The sequence below is a fragment of the Gymnoscopelus braueri genome, assembly GCF_963280865.1.
Source record: "Gymnoscopelus braueri genome assembly, chromosome: 18".
In the NCBI taxonomy this organism is placed as follows: Eukaryota; Metazoa; Chordata; class Actinopteri; order Myctophiformes; family Myctophidae; genus Gymnoscopelus; species Gymnoscopelus braueri.
The window spans coordinates 44327358-44345866 of NC_137618.1; the positions used below are offsets into that span (position 1 = coordinate 44327358).

At 40.3% G+C, this 18509-nt stretch overlaps 1 protein-coding gene across 1 annotated transcript; it reads left to right on the forward strand.

The window, feature by feature from the left end:
• The first annotated feature begins 14422 nt into the window (after nt 1-14422).
• On the forward strand, nt 14423-18062 carry LOC308073756 (CD209 antigen-like protein A). Its single transcript, XM_080412869.1, has 6 exons — nt 14423-14805; nt 15559-15663; nt 16218-16340; nt 16787-16941; nt 17189-17292; nt 17391-18062. The coding sequence occupies exons 1-6, from the start codon at nt 14568-14570 to the stop codon at nt 17572-17574; spliced, it is 909 nt and encodes a 302-aa protein (XP_080268995.1). The 5' UTR covers nt 14423-14567; the 3' UTR covers nt 17575-18062.
• Nucleotides 18063-18509: the final 447 nt, after the last annotated feature.

Here is an 18509-nt window from a genome sequence, read left to right on the forward strand (position 1 = left end):
AGTATCGATACTTTTACTTAAGTAAAACATTTCAGTACCTTTTACTCCACTGCATCTGTGCCGCCGTTTGGATTGACACCGCAGCTTTGGAGAATCAAGAGTGATTAAAGCCTTAATTGATTGATTGATTGATTGATTGAATACTTTATCAGTCAGAAATGTTAACAGCATGGGGTAGAGTAAGACATTAAGGCTAAAAGGATAACGTCTTGGGGACTTGTTTCCATTGTGGTCCAATTTACACTTTGAAAATAGCCGATCTACAAGCAAACAACAACACGATGCATTCTGAGCTTGTAGATCTGGTATTTAAAAAAAAAAGTTTTGACAAATTGTGAGAAAAAAATATATTTTACTGTAAGTATATTTTGAATTCAGACCTTTTACTTGTTGACAGGGTATCTCCGCATCGTATCGTGGCGTTGCTACTTTTACTCGAGTAAAAGAACATTGGAGTACTTCTTCCCGCCGCCGGCATGCAATCAGGCAGGCACCAGACGACACGTTGAAACAAAACAGTTTCATTTATCCAACACTTACCCTGGAGTAAGATTGGTTTCAGTATATTTGTAAACACATTGCCTGTTTCAATTCGCAAAGGGACATCATCATTTACTGCACTTGCGTGCAGCATTTACAATCTATTTACGAGCTACTGCTCTCTCTCTCTCTCTCTCGTGAACTTCGAAAGCCAACCGAGATGAACGTAATGTAATCATGGGTAAAATCAAGACCTTTTCTTTTTTTTTACGGGGGGAATGCCGTTTGACTCTGAAATGGAACATGTAAACACAGTATACGGGGAAAAAAGGGAGAGTCGACACAGACAATGAGCCCTTTGTCAAAACAAAAACAAGAAACGCGTTACGAGCCTGATTACTTTTCCGCATCGCAGGGCGCTAATGGCAAGCGATATGGATAAAACATTGAAAGTTCCACATCTACCCCCGTTCTTGCAGACGCAAAAAGCAGCACCGCAGTGTGGTAGAAGGTCTAACAAATTAATTTTAGATATCCACGGTGAGACTAAAGGCGTCAGGCAGTCAGTGTGAAATCTGATTCCTCCTTCCAAAGCGCATGAAATTGGTTGATTTTGTTTACTCTTTGTTTATAGCCACCGTCCTGGCGTCCCCCCCACCACCCCAACCAACCCCCCCTCAACCACATTCTCTTGCAAAGTCTCAGATAGCATGCTTGATATTAAGTAGCAAATTAATGGGCCCCGACATCATAAGCAGAACTCTATACTGTTACTTCCAATTTGCATTTTGGCAGCATAGCCTGTGGGGTGTGTAAGAGATTTAAGTTTATGTACGTTGGCGCCGGTGCGCACGGCCAATTAACCCTTTCAACCCGGGAACACATCTGTGTCATTTTAGAGTTGAGCTGTATCCATTATTTTATACTTTGGCTATTCAAAAATAGCAGATCTACAAGCTCGTAGCGCGGCACCGAGTGCCGTGCTACGAGCTTGTACATCTGCTATTTTTTTTTAAATCTTGAACATTTGTGCAAATCTTTGAATACAATACAAGACATTTTTAACTCAAATATTTGCTTCTGGAGGTCCCTGGAACAAAATATTTTACACATTTGCTTAAGAAACTATACATTCAAAGATTTGCACAAATTTCCACGATGTTTCAAAAACTAGAAGATCTAAAAGCTCATAGCGTGGCAAAAAAAATGACACCGATGCGTTCCCGGTCTTAAATGGGTTAATGTACGATTGACGATTGCCCCAGTTACTGTGGAATAACAAAGGCAACGATCACTTGTATGTATAATCACATTAATGTATTTAAGCAACTCTAAAATTATTATATCGATGATTATCAAATCAACTATGATTTGATGTTCTTTTGCCTGGATCTCTGTAAGCGTAGAGTTTTGAAAAACTCAACTTCCACTTTACAAGTACAGTAGTCATATTCACCGCGATAACGATCTGGTTTCCAGGATAACGCGAGCATATCTTTGTGCATTACCGTGAAACACATACCACTGGAGGTACGGTGGTATCATTATGCTGCTGCTTAGAAGAACATTTCCAAGAATAATGTTTCTCAAAATGCTGTTAAAGCTCCGGTTCTAATGGCCTCGACAGGGCTCGTCCTGCTCGCTGCCTTTCCTGTGAGGTCCTGGGGTCAATGCTTATTTAATGGCATCCATGCGTCTTGGTTACTATGGGATATGGTCTCACCACGATATATGTCGCTGTCGGGGGGAAACCTTGTATGTCCAAAACAGTTACTTATCAGGGAATGGAAAAAAATAAAGAACCTGTGTTCCAGTACAATCAGTGGTGGAAAGTAACTAAGTACATTTCGTCAAGTACTGTACTTAAGTACAATTTTGAGGTATTTATTTTAACTTTTCTGGAGTATTTACAATTTTCAGTACTTTTACTTCTACTCCACTATATCTCAGAGGCAAATGTTGTACTTTACTCCACTACAATGATATTAAAACTTTAGTTACTAGTTAATTTGTAGATTTAGATTATTATTGCTAAACATACATTAAACATACATTATACATACCATATACATGTTGGCTATTTGAAAATAGCAAATCTACAAGCTCACAACGCGTCGCATCGTGACGTGTTGTGAGCTTGTAGATCGGCTATTTTCAAAAGATTTTTATACATTAAGGAAACTTGAAATGGGACATTCTGCATAATGAGTACTTCAGTACTTTAAGTATGTTTCGATCCCAAAACCTTTGTTGTTTTACTCAAGTACATTTTTTATTCCGGACTTTTACTTGTAATGGAGTATTTCTCTATTGCAGTATTGATACTTTTACTTAAGTACAAAATGTGTGTACTTTTTCTACCACTGGATACAATGTGGTTATTATTACGCTCTTGTTAATACTTCTCAGTGTTTCATTTATAAAACCCACACAGACACACTTATCGCCACTTTCACTTTCAAAGCTTTTCAAAAATAGCGGAAAAAGCCTCCACATTGCTACTCTTGTGTGACACTCTAGTTTGACAAAGTAAGGTCAATGATTTACAAATAAAATGGATTGAAGCAAAACCTCACGACTGAAAATCTTTGTATGGCCAAGTCCTAATTAGGATTATTTACCAATATTGCTCCAGCAGTCAACCAGGTGAAGAAATCACAGATTGAGGCTTTAAACCTTTGCTTTTAAATGAAATATCTGAGAAAAAAATATCCAATCGACGCGTCGCGGACGCATTGAGAGCTTGTAGATCGGCTATTTTGGCCCCGCAACATAGTAGACATGCTGGCTTCTATGGAATCCAAATGAGAACTTTAATCCATGATAACCAGTGGTGGAAAGTAACTATAAGTACATTTACTCAAGTATTGTACTTAAGTACAATTTTGAGTAACGTTTTACTTTACTAGAGTATTTCCAATTTCCAATACTTTTACTTCTACTCCACTACATCTCAGAGACAAATATTGTACTTTTACTCAACTACAATTATTTGAAAACTAGGGGTTACGTAGGTAACCCCAGATTTGTTAGTTCCGTAGTAAGATACTTACTTATGGGATATCATCGCCCTCTAGCGATGGACAGAGCATAACCCATGAACTCCCGGCTACAATTTCCATTGGTTAGGGTCATGAGACGCGACACCGGAAGCCGGCTCGGGTATAAATACCCTCGCGTCACAGGGAACTCCCTCTAGCCCTTCACTCTGCACGCTAAAAGCACACAGAAGGGGTTTTAGGTAAGTATCTTACTACGGAACTAACAAATCTGGGGTTACCTACGTAACCCCTAGATTTGCATCGTTCCTCATAAGATACTTACTTATGGGACATATAAACGCCCCCTGGGGAGCCCCTGTTATAACCCAATCCTAACCGTACGCCCATGGTCCCAGGCCTTGCCCCCGGCAAGACCCTGACCACCAGACGCATGACCCTTTCAGGTCAAAAGCAGAAAGGATTCAAGGCAAGGTCCTGACAGACCAAGTCTGCCCCTTATGGCTAGAGAGGTCAAACCACGTCTAACCTCAAAGCCTAAGAGATCAGCACCCCGGGCCACCAGACGCATGACCCCTCGGGTCAGATAAGAAGAGGCCCCAAGGCAAGGACCCAACAGACCCAAGTCTGCCCCTCACAGCCAGAGAGATGTAGACCTCATCTACTACTCAGGCATGGAGGACCAGGCCCTCCTTCCCCCCAGACCCAGCCACGCCGGTCCAGGGGAAGCAAGAGAGAAAAAACTACATGCAGGAGGAGAGACCTGCCGCCATGATCCATCTGGAGAGGGTAGGTTTGGCCACAGCCTTCCTTCGACCAACCCGACCGTAGGAGACGAACAGCTGAGACGACACCCTGTCGCCTGTCGTCCTCTGACACTAAAGTCTCAGAGCCCTCACCGGACAGAGACAGTGTAACCGTCTATCCTCCCCCGAACCAAACGGTGGAGGATGGAAAGCCCCCAACTCCACTGGGGCCCTACCTATCACGCCATTTTTAGGGACAACGGACAGGTCAGGTTTCAACAAAACCCTCCTACCGTCACCTGAAAACCGCATGCAGTCCTGGCTCACCGAGAGCGCCTGCATGTCTCCAACACGCTTAGCTGTACACAGGGCCACCAGAAGAACCGTTTTGAGACTAACAATCCTCAGACCCACAGTCTCAAGCGGTTCAAAAGGGGGAAGGCAGAGCGCGTCCAGCCCCACTGCCAGATCCCATTTTGGGAACAAAGGCCTGTTGACCGGCCTGGCCCGTTTCACCCCGGCCATAAACCGCTGCACCAGCGGATGAAGGCCTACTGTTCTGCCATCAAACCCCACATGGCAAGCGGAGATGGCTGCCAAGTACACCTTTATGGTGGAGAAAGCCAGGTTCTGGTTCAACCTGTCCTGCAGGAAAATCAGGACACTGGCCACAGGCGCCTGGAAAGCCACCACTGGAGGCGAACGCTCCGTGCACCAGGACTCAAAAATGTTCCATCTGATGTCATACTGAGACCTCGTGGAACTCGCCCTAGCCCCCTGGATGGTGGCTACAACATCAGGGGGCAGCCCCTGCGAGCTTAAGCTCGTTCGTTCCAGCCATATTTCCAGCCATATTTTATACCTACAGATCTGCTATTTTCAAACATGTGAGTACTTTTGGTACTTTAAGTACATTTTGATACCAATACTTTTGTACTTTTACTTATGTACATTTTCAATTCCGGACTTACTTGTAACAGAGTACTTAAATTGCAGTATTGATACTTTTAAATGTAAAACGTTTGAGTACTTTTTCCACCACTGTTGATAACAAGTTGAAACATGGAGATACAAGGTTTCTAGCCAACAGCAACATAATCCATGGTATACAGTATATTTACACTCTAGGGACAGTGCTTTTATATAGAGCACAGAATGCTCATTACTTACTGTGCAGGTCATGCACCCTTTATTGAGCCATGCCATCATACCTACAGTAATGAAAGCTTGCATGGAGCGTTGTCCTGTAATCTACCCAACATGGGACCGCTGTTATTGGAAAACCAATTCACCTTGGCTGAAGTGGGGCCACGCCGAATTACTGGAAGATTTAATGATGCCTGTATGGATCCATCAATCAATTTTGTTGTTCGCGCGTAATATCACGTTGCTCTCGCCTTTTTTTTGTTTTCTCCAAACACGTTAATGAGAAAGGGACGTTTGACATTTCGGAATGTTCACATGGCTAAAACATGACAATATACCAGACGCGTTTATTTTTAACCCATTGAGACCGGGAAAGCATCTGTCATCTTAGATTTTTAACCACTTATTATCTTATACTTTGGCTGTTCAAAAATAGCAGATATACAAGATAAAACCGTTAACATTTGTGCACATCTTTGAATATATATATATTTTTTCTCAAATCTTTGCTTATGGGGGATTCTACTAATTTGGTTCTCAAATTTTTTCATATATATAGGACCCCCAAAATTACATGTATTTGGCCTGCGGACCCCCATCTCAAAAAATGTCGTTCCAGGGAAACCCCCCTGAAGCAAAGATTTCAGCAAATTCTATCGATTTTTTCAATCGGGCACTCTGCGCCACACAGATGCGTTACACACAGATGCGTTTCCCGGTTTCGACGGGTTAACAACCGCTGTGCCTATTACGAGAAGGATGTTTGTGTCGTCTAGGATCTGGGGCAAGTGAACGCGGTGACATTTGCTGCATTGCTTTCCTCAAAGGGTAGGCCATGCATATCTACACGCCTGTTACTCAAATGCCAGAGTGGCAAGTTTCAAGTTCTATATATTTCAAGTCCGACCGCGCTAGGTTGACACATTCTGCAAGCGCCTCGCATCACAAGGTTGACAGTAAGAGAGAGTCCAATGTATAGACTCTTGACATTACAATATATATATATATATGTATATCTTAGTTTCCCTTTTCAAGATAATTTAACCCTTTAAGACCAATTTTTTGATTTATTTGGCTATTCAAAAATAGCAGATATACAAGCTTGTAGATCTGCTATTTTTGAACAATCGTGAACATTTGTGCAAATCTTTGAATATATATTTAAAGGTAGGGTAAGAGATATTTTTGTTTGTGTTAAGAGGTTAAAGTACTATATTCTGCTAGTAATCATTGCTACAGAGTGTTTGTTCGGTCAAAGGGGTCTCTCCAGCTCTTTTGTAAACAGAATTTAGTACATTTTCAGGGAGGCGACAACATTTAAGCCAATCAGGAGAGAGCACTGAAAATGCATTTTCTGTTTAAGAAAGAGCTGGAGAGACATGGGAGACTCCTTTTACTGAACAAACACTCTAGCAATGAGTACTATCAGAATATAGAGCTATTTAACACTTATTTCAACCAAAGGAAATCACTTACCCTAACCTTTAATTAAAATATTTGTAAAATATTTTGTTCCAGGGATCCCCCAGAAGCAAAGATTTGAGTTACAAAAGTTCGATTTCTAAAAAAATTGCAGATCTACAAGATCATCGCTATGAGCTTGTAGATCTGCTATTTTTGAATAGCCAAAGAAATCTTAAAATGCGTCACAGATGGGTTCCCGGTCTCTATGGATTAAAGGCCCACAGAGTCTAAGTGGCTCAAGAAAACACATGGAACACAGCATATAGGGTGAATGGCAGACGACCCAAAAAAAATAATAATAATGGGAGGGACGGAGGGAGACGCTGACTCAAGCCTGGGTGTCAAAAGCCAGTCAATTTCACCGGGAGCTGCCCGACTGAAATCTAATTTCATGGTGGTTTCACCATGCAACCTCCTCTAGTCATGGTGCTAATCTGATATCTCAGCCTTTTTAGATTGGTTCGTGTTCGCTACAGCTTCTATTTGGAATGGTTCGATGTTGGTGTAATAACGCATTTTCAATTACAGAATGTACATGCTTTTCTTTCATGTAATTGTTTCGGGGGGGAGGGCGTGCGGTGCGAGCTACCTTGGGGTTTGGTAGAGCCAGGACGCAGTTTGTTGTCTTATCGCTTTTGCCATCATGAAAACATTGCTCTTCTTTGCTGCGTCAACCAGCATTATACCGAAGGGCGACGTATACAATAGCTATTGTTTATTTGGAGTATTGGCTAGTGTGTGTGTGTGTGTATAAAATAAACACAATGGCAGTTAACACATTCAATCCGGGAACACACAGCTCTGGCCTTTTTTTCTTTGGCTATTCAAAAATAAGTAGATCTGCTATTTTTGAAAAATCGTGAAAAGTTGTGCAAATCTTTGAGTATATATATATTTTTAAAGCGAACATTTGCAACTGAAATCTTTGCTTCTGGGCGTCCCTGGAACTAAATATTTTACAAATGTTCACTTTAAAAAAGTATATATTTCAAAGATTTGCACAAATTTTCACGATTTTTCAAAAACAGCAGATCTACAAGCTCGTAGCGCGGCACCGAGTGCCGCGCTACGAGCTTGTAGATCTGCTATTTTTGTAATAGCCAAAGAAATCTAAAATGACAGACATGCGCGCTCCCGGATTCAATGGGTTAATAGAGAGATACTCTGATAGCCTATCCAGAGACGATCCGTTTAGACGCCTAATCATTTCTATTATGGCGTGTAAGTGCTGTACACAGCCACAGTAATCTATGCCATGCAATGGTATAGTATTCAAGGACATGCATTGTTGTCTCACCAAACAAAGACCGTGGTCAACGAATAAACAATGAGGTCAGGAGAAACGGAGGTCAAACTCCAGAGAACTCAATACCCCCCCCCCCCCCCCCACCCCATTTTCCTCCGCTCCACCATGCTCACAATCACCCACTTTTCGAGTGCATCCATGCCTATGCCTGAAATAAAAGCACTGCAGGGGATCGATAGATGGCCATTGATTGCTACAAGATATTTTGTACATCCATCCAATTAAGTCCGGGTGGAAAAGAAGGCCTGGACAGAGTGGTGTATTTTGTCTGGTCACGCTGGAGCTTATATAAATAGACCCTAAAGACTAACGGGTGGTTTTTGGTAGAAGGAAAAACGTCCGGCATGTCAATTCAACCAAATCAATTCAGCGCGGAACTCTCTGTAAAGCCTCCCTTCATTGCAAAAACACTTTAGAACATTTTGCTTTGAAAGCAGAGGAGAAGGAAAGGAGGCTCTACAGAATTACTCTAAAAGTCCATGCGTTTCCCGTTTCATCCCAGGCTTTTAGGATTGGGGGATACGATAGATCTATAGGGGATGGTCGTGATTGGCATTAGTATTAACAATCAACAACAGTGAGCTCATCTGCGGCAGCCATATGGAAAATTGCATATAACATTTACACAATACAATAGATGTAGTGATGATGGTTGCGATGGATGGGACATATGCATTACAGATTACATGCATTATGCAAAAGGCATAATTGGGGCCCTGTGCAGTATGCAAAGGTAGACGAAAAACACCTTTAAAAATATATGGTGAGCAGGCGTGTGTGTGTGTGTGTGTGTGTGTGTGTGTGTGTGTGTGTGTGTGTGTGTGTGTGTGTGTGTGTGTGTGTGCACGCGCATGTGACAATTACTCAAAACTTTCAACATAAGGCATTCTGCAAAGCCTGCAAAGCCTGCAAATGAAACACCCTTTGAACCAGAGATTTAAAGGAACAAGGCCAACAGTTAGAAGAAAACATCACATTGTCAGTTCTCCAGCATCCTGCGCTTAGACTGTCTCTCCTGGAATACTGCAAAAGAAAAAGAAAATAAAAAAGAAATTGAAAGAAAGAGCTAAAAGCGGATATATCCCCTATACAGTATATAACCCATTGAGGCCTGAGGTTCCCATTCTACAAAACAGTTTTCTGAAAACTTAGATGTTGCTATATGGTTCTCAAACTTTTTCAGGTCAAGGACCCCCACAATTATGTGTGTTTGGCTGCCGACCCCCATCTCAAAATGTGTTGTTCCAGGGACCCCCAGAAGTAAATATTTGAGTTAAAAATGTTTGCTTTAAAAAACATGTATATTCAAAGATTTGTACAAATATTCGCGATTTTTCAAAAACAGCAGATCTATACAAGCTCATAGCGCGGCACTCGCTTGTATATTTGCTATATATACAGGTGCGTTCCCGGTCTTAATGGGATAAAAGGGGAAGGGGGAACAAAAAAAATGACTCCTAGACTTCTTTCAAAGGACTTGTGTGCAAACAGCCTCTCTCCCCAGTATGAAAAGCATCTTTCTTGTCCTTACTGCGATGGATGTGTTCTCAGTTCTCACTGCAGCAGAACACCACACATGGGCTCTGAGTCGTCAGGAACGTGCGTAGCCAGAGAGAAGAGTGTTCAACAACAACTACAGAACACCAACAACAGTGGTGGAAAGTAACTAAGTACATTTACTTAAGTACTGTACTTAAGTAACATTTTTTGGGTATTTGTACTTCACTTGAGTATATCCAATGTACACATACTTTTATTTCTACTCCACTACATCTCAGATCCAAATATTGTACTTTTACTCTACTACATTTATTTGAGAACGTTAATTATGGTTACTTTGTAGATTATTATTACAAAACATGCATTAGCCACTTCAGCCCTATATACATTTCGGCCATTTGAAAATAGACGATCTACAAGCTCACAATGCGTCACAATGTGACGCATTGTGAGCTTGTAGATCTGCTATTTTCAAAAGATTTGTATACATTTGAAAACTTGAAATGGGACATTCTGCATAATGAGTATTTTCTACTTTCGGTACATGTTGATACCGATACTTTTGTACTTTTACAAAGTACATTTTGAATACCGGACTTTTACTTGTAACAGAGTATTTCTACATTGCAGTATCGATACTTTTACTTAAGTAAAAATTGTGAGTACTTTTTCCACCACCACACATGGGCTCAGAGTCTTCAGGAACGCCATATAGCCAGAGAGAGAAGAGTGTTCAACAACAACAACTCTCAGACTCCAGTCATCTCCTTTGATAACGCCATTTTATACCTTCAGGCAGGCTCGTTTTCATTTTCTACTGAGTCAGTAGGATACAACAGCAGTGACAACACAGAAATGTGGGGGGGAGGAAATAATTGGCATAATGCCGGTTGTGTTACTCGCATGTGTTTGCGTTACATCACATTTAATCATGGAAGGTTCCTACAGTGGGTGGGAATAAGAAAACATGTCCAGTAATGTTGTCCATATGCTACCGCAACCATGACTACAGGTGACATGGCCTGTGGCGATAATAAATAGCTCAAATTTGGGGTGAAATGTAAAAAATTGTGTTCCTCACTCCCCCGTTTTGGTAAACGCACTGAGGAGAAGCATGTATGCGGACTAACAGACGTGCACTACCGGTTTAGTGTGTGTGTGTGTGTGTGTGTGTGTGTGTGTGTGTGTGTGTGTGTGTGTGTGTGTGTGTGTGTGTGTGTGTGTGTGTGTGTGTGTGTGTGTGTGTGTGCAGTGTGTATTAGGATGTAGCTATGATTTAGCTATGTGTGACTGTGTGTGTAACTATATTGTGTATATCGTCTCTGTCGGGTGGAAACCACATATGTCCAAAAATGTAACTTTTCAGGATTCAAATTCAAAAATAGCAAAGACAGCAGATCAACAAGCTAAAAATGCGTCGCTTCGCGCCACGTTTCGAGCTTGTAGATCTACTATTTTTTATACTTTTGTGTGACGCTGTGGTATGATCAAGTAGGGCGTTAATTAACGAAAAAAAATAACACAAAAAGTTACAATATTTAGATAAGAGGTTTCTGCCCAGCAACAATATGTTGTGTACGCCCAGAGAGTGCAAGAGGGGGGGGGGGGGGGGTATCAATCACATGTTCTGTATTCTGAACAAAGCAGGGAGGTTCGGTCCATGACTTGCATGAAACACAATCTAATGCCGTGCCTCAGTATTAACACTAAAGTGATACAAAGTGGTTCGGGATCACTTCATCTCGTGGGGTCACTGCGTGGAGAAATGATTAAGCCTGCTTCGCTTTGATTTGCCTTCAGAGTGAATATTAGCTTCCAAAACAACAAGCTGCATGGCTACTGAGGGAACGCTGCTGTCTTTGAATCCTATTTACCTAGATGTGAGGCAAAGGAAAACTAATGAATTAAATGAGGTATAAAGCCCCCCCCTAACCCCAACCCAAGCCATTGCACATGGGGTTTCACTTGTAAAGCTCCCTTTCACTCAGAAACTAAAAGGTAGAATAAAGCAGGAGACCAAAACACTTTGATGGTAGCCTACAGCCTACTCTTTACAACCAGTAGACCAGTGGGTCTCAAAATCTTTCATGTCAAGGACCCCCAAATTGATATGTAATTGGCCACGGCGCCCCCATGTCAAAAAGCTTTGTGCCAGGGACTATACAGAAGACGTGCTCACAACGTGTCGCGCTGCAATGGGTTGTGAGCTTGTAGATCGGATGTCTTCAGCATGCAGCCAAGTATAAATTAGGCATTAAAATGCCATCATGCCATCATCTGTAGATTTCGTTGAATAAAATCTTATATTTAGTCAACTAATACTAAAATCTGACAAACTAAATTGCATTTAATTCAAAAGACTGTCAAAATCAACACTAGGGTACGTTCTAGTTTTGCCAACTTTCTCAGCGTGGTAAGGCTGGCCAGTGGTGGAAAAAGTTACAAGTAAAAGTCCGCAATTCTAAATGTACTTGAGTAAAAGTAGAAAAGTATTGGTATCAAAATGTACTTAAAGTACCAAAAGTATAAAGTGCTCATTATGCAGAATGTCCCATTTCACAAGTTTTCAAATGTATAAAATAAAAATAAAATACATCTTTTGAAATTAGCAGATCTACAAGCTCACAATGCGTCACATCGCGACGCATTGTGAGCCCTGATATATTGTGAGGGCTGAAGTGGTTAATGTATGTTGTCTAATAATAATCAAAATCTACAAAGTAACTACTGTAACTAAAGTTTTCAAATAATTGTAGTGGAGTAAAAGCACAATATTTGCCTCTGAGATGTAGGGGAGTAGAAGTACAAGTATTGACAATTGGAAATACTCCAGTAAAGTAAAAGTACCTCAGTAACCTCAGTACTTAATTACAGTACTTGGTAAATTAGTACTTAGTTACTTTCCACCACTGAGGCTGGCATGACCTCCCCATGGCATCGTATCCATGGAGAGGATTAAATGAAGTCATTCAAACTTCTTTGTGTTCGGCACAGGTCAATGTTTAGGTCAGAGTCCTGCTGCATTTTGTAGATTCCTTTATTTTTCCCAGTGCTTAAGCCTCCTGACAAAGTGAAACATTTTGATTAAGCCACAGGGCTTTGACTCTGGCTCTGGTTTGTTAATCAACCATGTAATTGTTTTTAATTGGATAATTAACTCAGTCTAATTCAGTTAGTAATTACAGCTGTGCTCGGTTCCTATTTACCAGTGGGGTGAAGTGGCATTTCTCTGGCGCTGCTTATAGTATGAATACGTAGCACGTGCATGTATGGAATAATAAGGTATTTCACATGTTGTAGGGAGAATTACACTAGTAACTATTTGCCTTTTGCCCACAGATGGGGGTCAGAACATACGATCACCCCATCCACTATACCGCTGGTTCCCAAACAGTGGGTCGGGACCCATGTTTGGGTTGTGGACCAATTTGTATGGGTCGTGAGGAAATATGCATTTTTTTTCATTTTCTACAAAAAAATAACATATATACAAACATTTAAAAAAGAAAAAATAATCATAACTTTTCATCAACTAAAAACAATAACTTTTTTCAATTTCATAAATAAAATCTAAAAATCTAATAATTTCCATTAAATTTTTTTTTCAAGAAGTAGTGAAAATAGCAGATCTAAGCTCACAACGCGGCACTTAGTGACACGTTGTCAGCTTTAAAAGATCTGCTATTTTCACTAGTTTGAGTCCTGCATGGGGCAATCGTCTAATTTCCCTTTTGGGAACCGCTGCACTATACCACTGGTTCTCAAAGTGGGGTCCGGGCGGGACTCTGTCGGATGGAAACCTCATATGTCCCAAACTAACTTTCCAGGATTCAAATAAAACAATATCAAAAGTAGCAGATCTACAAGCTCAAAACACTTTTGTGTGACGCCGTAGTATGATCAAGTAGGTGTTAATTTATGAAAAAACAACACAAAAAGAGGTTTCTGCTCGACAGCAACGATGTACAGTGTAAGCCTATATACAGACACATACATACACACACACACCGGTCATTTTATAAGACACACCTCTCCAACTGCCTGTTAACGCAGTTAATCATAATATGGGTCGATATGGCAGCAGCACAATGCATTCAGGCCGGTAGACATGGTCAAGACCAGCTGCTGCAGTTTAAAACTGGCAGAATGAGGAAGAGAAGAGCATTTCAGTGACTCTGAACGTGGTATCATGGTTGTTGGTGTCAAACGGGCCCGTCTGAGTATTTCACAAACTGCATGTAGCCTAATCTGCCACTATGCATAACAGAGTGTCTGCCCCAATGTGGAAGTACTCAGGGAGGTACTTCCTCTTCAGTCTCTCACACACCACACACACACCCACACCCGTTTGTTTTCTTTCTTTCTTTCACTCTGCACACATTGAGGTTGCTGGCCTCTCTCAAAGTGTCATTTGCCAAGACAATGGATTCAAACCCCTAAACCACACTCACACACTTCCCACCTGTGTGAAGGATACAAATATGAAATATGTCCAAATGAAGCTGAAATGTCTGTCTGTGGTTGAAACAACTGTATACTGCTTTTTGACTCCTGTTATAAAAGAAAATGACTCAAGAGATGCGGTGCTGTATGTTTCATGTGTGTGTGTGTGTGTGTGTGTGTGTGTGTGTGTGTGTGTGTGTGTGTGTGTGTGTGTGTGTGTGTGTGTGTGTATGGTTGGGTGGGTGGGTTAATGTGTTGGTGGTTTTCTGTCTTACTTCCGGTTTTCTGTCTTACTTCCTTATTGGCAATAACTCAATATCACTATTGTACCAACCAGCCACAGACAGACATGGTCACATTTTTACTTAAGTATATTTGTAGTTATCTAGTAATCACTTTAAGTATTTTGATATAGATAATCAATAGAGGAATATACAACATAGTTACTATTTGTTGTCAATAGAAGCCTCTCATCCTTGTAAGATGGCTACAGATATTTATGCCATTCCAGACTTGACAAAGAAGACGAGAAAGAGAGATGGACACAGAGGACAGAGAGGTGAGGACACTGAGGACAGTGGCCAGTTAATGGAGAGAGGAGAGAGGGAGGACAGGGGACAGTTGGAGGAGAGAGAGGTGGACATCTATGAGAGTGTGGACGACATCATCTCTGGACCACCGGAGGACATGAGGGACAACACAGCAGGAAGACACACTCAGGGTCAGTTGGACAACAACATATTCAGATTGAATAAATATGTTATTGCATAAATCTTAATACAATGTATATATCCTTCAGTATAATTTGTAAAAAAAAAAAAAAAGCAATGGGAAAAATAAAGGAATCTACAAAGTGTAAAAGTATCTTTTAGAGATAATTATATTGATCTGGTTGGGTGTGGCTGTGGCTTTAAAACTTTTCTCTCTCAGTGTATTTCAGTTTTTATTGAAAGGACGGCCTCTTGAGATGCAGCATCTGATTATCGAGGGGGTCCCATAACAACATGAACAACAGATATAGATACATACATACATACATACAATACAAGTATACAGATACATTCATACACAGATAGATAGCTTGCTCACCCTCTCCCACCAACCACTTAAGTATTCAAAAGTACATGCTTTGAAAAATACTTTACTCGAGTAAAAGTAAAATATTGGTCTTGGAAATATCCTCAAGTAAGAGTAACAAGTATGAAATCTAATACTCAAGTAAAGTACAGATTATTGTCCACCACTGTCTGTCGAGCATAGCCTAGCCTAAGACGGCTGATGTAACGTTCCACTCCTCGGCACACAATTGTCACATAGCTCTCTGTGGTCGTAAGAGCCACACACACACACGTAACACTAGCAGGCTGTGATTTAAGTTCTACTTTTTTCTCTTTAAAACAGGAACCCAGCAGATGTACTGTGTTTCTCTGTCTCTCTGTGTCTGTAAACCTAGTAGATGTACTTTGTGTTACAGGACAGAGTTCTAAAACAGTGAGAAATCCTTTCAAAGTGGTTGCAGTGTGTCTGGGGATGCTGTGTCTTATACTGCTGGGTGTCATCACAGGCCAGACTGTGAAACGTGAGTATTGTCTTTTCTGGACTACTATTTTCTAGTTGTGGGAACTACAAAGGTCAACGGTCACCACAGCATTAACCAATTTATTCTTTAAAATGTAGTAATTTAGCAGAGTCATGTATACAGAGCTACTAACAAATGCTAGATCAGAATGGGCAGAGGAATAAGCCACACCTTGATGTGAATTGTCTTTTTAATCTAGACAGACACACCTTGATATTCAAGTGTCATAACAGCTCCACAGTAAACATCAAACAGTCTAGATACAGAGATACAGCTAAGAAAAATAATTTAAACAAATATGATAAAAAAAACAGGAGGCTCCAACTATGGAACTACAATATCCTCACCATCTTGTTCAGTGTGTTAATGTCCTGTAGTATTGTATGTGTATTATTGCTTGCATCTTCAAAATAAGAAAGTAGTGTTAACAAGATATGCATGTATAGAAAGAACAATAACTTTGAGTTTTCTTCTTCTCAAAGCTCCTTTTCCATTCAGATGCTTGAACTCAACATCAACAACTGTGTTTATCATCAACTTTTGGTCCTTTACAGATCATTCAGACAATGACCAGACTAACTATGACAGCTTGACCCTGGAGAGAGAGAAGCTAGTGGCCAATCTGACCCTGAAGATAAACCTGTTGAAAAGTGAAGTAAACCAGCTTAAGAAAGCAGGTGAGAGAAGTTACAAACCTTTTCTGAAGGAATATTACTTATGGGAGGTTTTAAGCGACGCTTTTCGCTGTCCAGCCTCACAACTCTAAATAAAAGCTTCAAATGCTCATTTACATAGACGTTACATTGAAACTTCAAGCAAATATGTTGCGCCACACTGGGCAATATGAAAGGGGCATTAGTGTGTTATTATAGCTAATTTATTTGTTTTTTTAAGTCAAATGTTATAAAGTTATTCTAGGTAGTATTTGGGGTAGTAGACCGAAAACTATATCTGCTAACATTACTCAGGTCATTTCTTACTCAGGTTTTGTAATACTATTTACTACTGATATCTGCTAACATTACTCAGGTCATTTCTTACTCAGGTTTTGTAATACTATTTACTACTGATAATGTATCAGTTCATTGAAAATCCACCAATACAACTCCTGTTTCATGTCTAGACAAGTCCTGTCCCAGTGGATGGAAGAAGTTTGAATGCAGCTGTTATTATGGATCTACTGAAACATCTACTGAAAATAAAACCTGGGATGAAAGCCGAGCAGAATGTCTGAAGACTGGAGCTCATCTGGTGATCATTAACAGTAACAAAGAAAAGGTGTGTGTGTGTGGGTGTGTGTGTGTGTGTGTGTGTGTGTGTGTGTGTGTGTGTGTGTGTGTGTGTGTGTGTGTGTGTGTGTGTGTGTGTGTGTGTGTGTGTGTGTGTGTGTGTGTGTGTCCCGTGCGTGCGTGCGCCCAGGTGTCTATCATCCACATAGTTGCATGTGATGTAATACTTTGATTATAGGGAAACTTGAATGTATTAGAGTAAATTAATTATTGTTCAATCATGAATAAATTATCAGGAATTCATCAAAGGATTGAACCAGGATGGTCTGCCATCATGGATTGGTCTGAACAGGACTGGTGCCAAATGGACGTGGGTGGATGGAACGCCACTGACAACAAAGTGAGACATTGTATTTGTTGTTATATTATAGTTCTATCAAAGTCACTGAATGTGAGTGACTGAGTGGATGTGGTTAAAATACATGATTTATTCTGCAGGTACTGGACCAGTGGAAGGCCTTCTAACCATGGAGACAGGAACTGTGTGTACAACTGGTATGGAGGATTGTTTAAAGGAAAGTTATTTAATGAAGGATGGTACAATGATAAATGTTCGCAAGAACGACCCTGGATCTGTGAGAAGAATATCTATCTTAACGTCATTGATGAAACTGCAGTTTAGTGTCCTACTTTGTAGCAATTAGTAGTGAAACTGATTAAAAAAAGAAAGAAAAATAAACTGTTATATCCATAATCACCTTAATACAAAACTCCAACCATTATGGCTTAGGGTGGTTATTAATTTTGCTTTAACCCCTTAAACTCTCTATACCTAGTAAACTAACACTTGGTTGAGCAGTGTCTCTTCTGTACTTTATCTGCTCCTTTTCCTCCCCCACATCAAATCTCTTTGCCGAAAATAGCTGATCTACAAGCTCACAACAGATGGGTCCCAACATGATGCGTTGTAAGCTTGTAGATTGGCTATTTGGGTCAAATGTTCCCCCAGGATAGGGATGCTAGGGTTGATGTGGTTAAGCATTATGGTTAATGATTACACCATCAATGAGGAAGTGAAGAACACGTGTATAATGATTATTAACAAGTCAACAGTTCACCATTAAACTCCATTGTGTCTCCAAGCTCATCACCAATCTCAGAGATCCATGATTCAACAACACCCCGTGCAACTGAATTAATTAATTAATTAATTAATTAATTAATTAATTAATTAATTAATTAATTAATTAATTAATTAATTAATTAATTAATCAATCAATGTAATCACATTAACTTTTCTCTTCTATTTTGTAACATATCCTATTTGTATGTTTTGCTATTCTGCTTTTATTATGGCTTTTTGATCTTCATTCTATTTTTTGTCACACTGTTGAGGAGATTTTAAGCAACATAATGGTCACTTCCTGCAATCACAACTGTATTGTAAGTAACCTTTACTGTTACAGTGATTTGAACTGAATATATTGTAACCTTTTTTTAAATATATTGTACAATAGCAAATTGGACAGTGGAAGTATTTCATAATGCTTTATCTTACATTAGCATTATAGGGCATAGCAGTGGTGAATCATGACCATAAAACGTTTGATTCTGTGA

Bases quoted from the DNA above. Each gene is read 5' to 3' on its own strand.
- LOC308073756 (XM_080412869.1), top strand. From the start codon at position 14,568: ATGGCTACAGATATTTATGCCATTCCAGACTTGACAAAGAAGACGAGA. The intron at 16,341-16,786 runs GTGAGAGAAGTT...TTTCATGTCTAG, and splicing joins AAACCAGCTTAAGAAAGCAG to ACAAGTCCTGTCCCAGTGGA. The intron at 17,293-17,390 runs GTGAGACATTGT...TTTATTCTGCAG, and splicing joins GGAACGCCACTGACAACAAA to GTACTGGACCAGTGGAAGGC.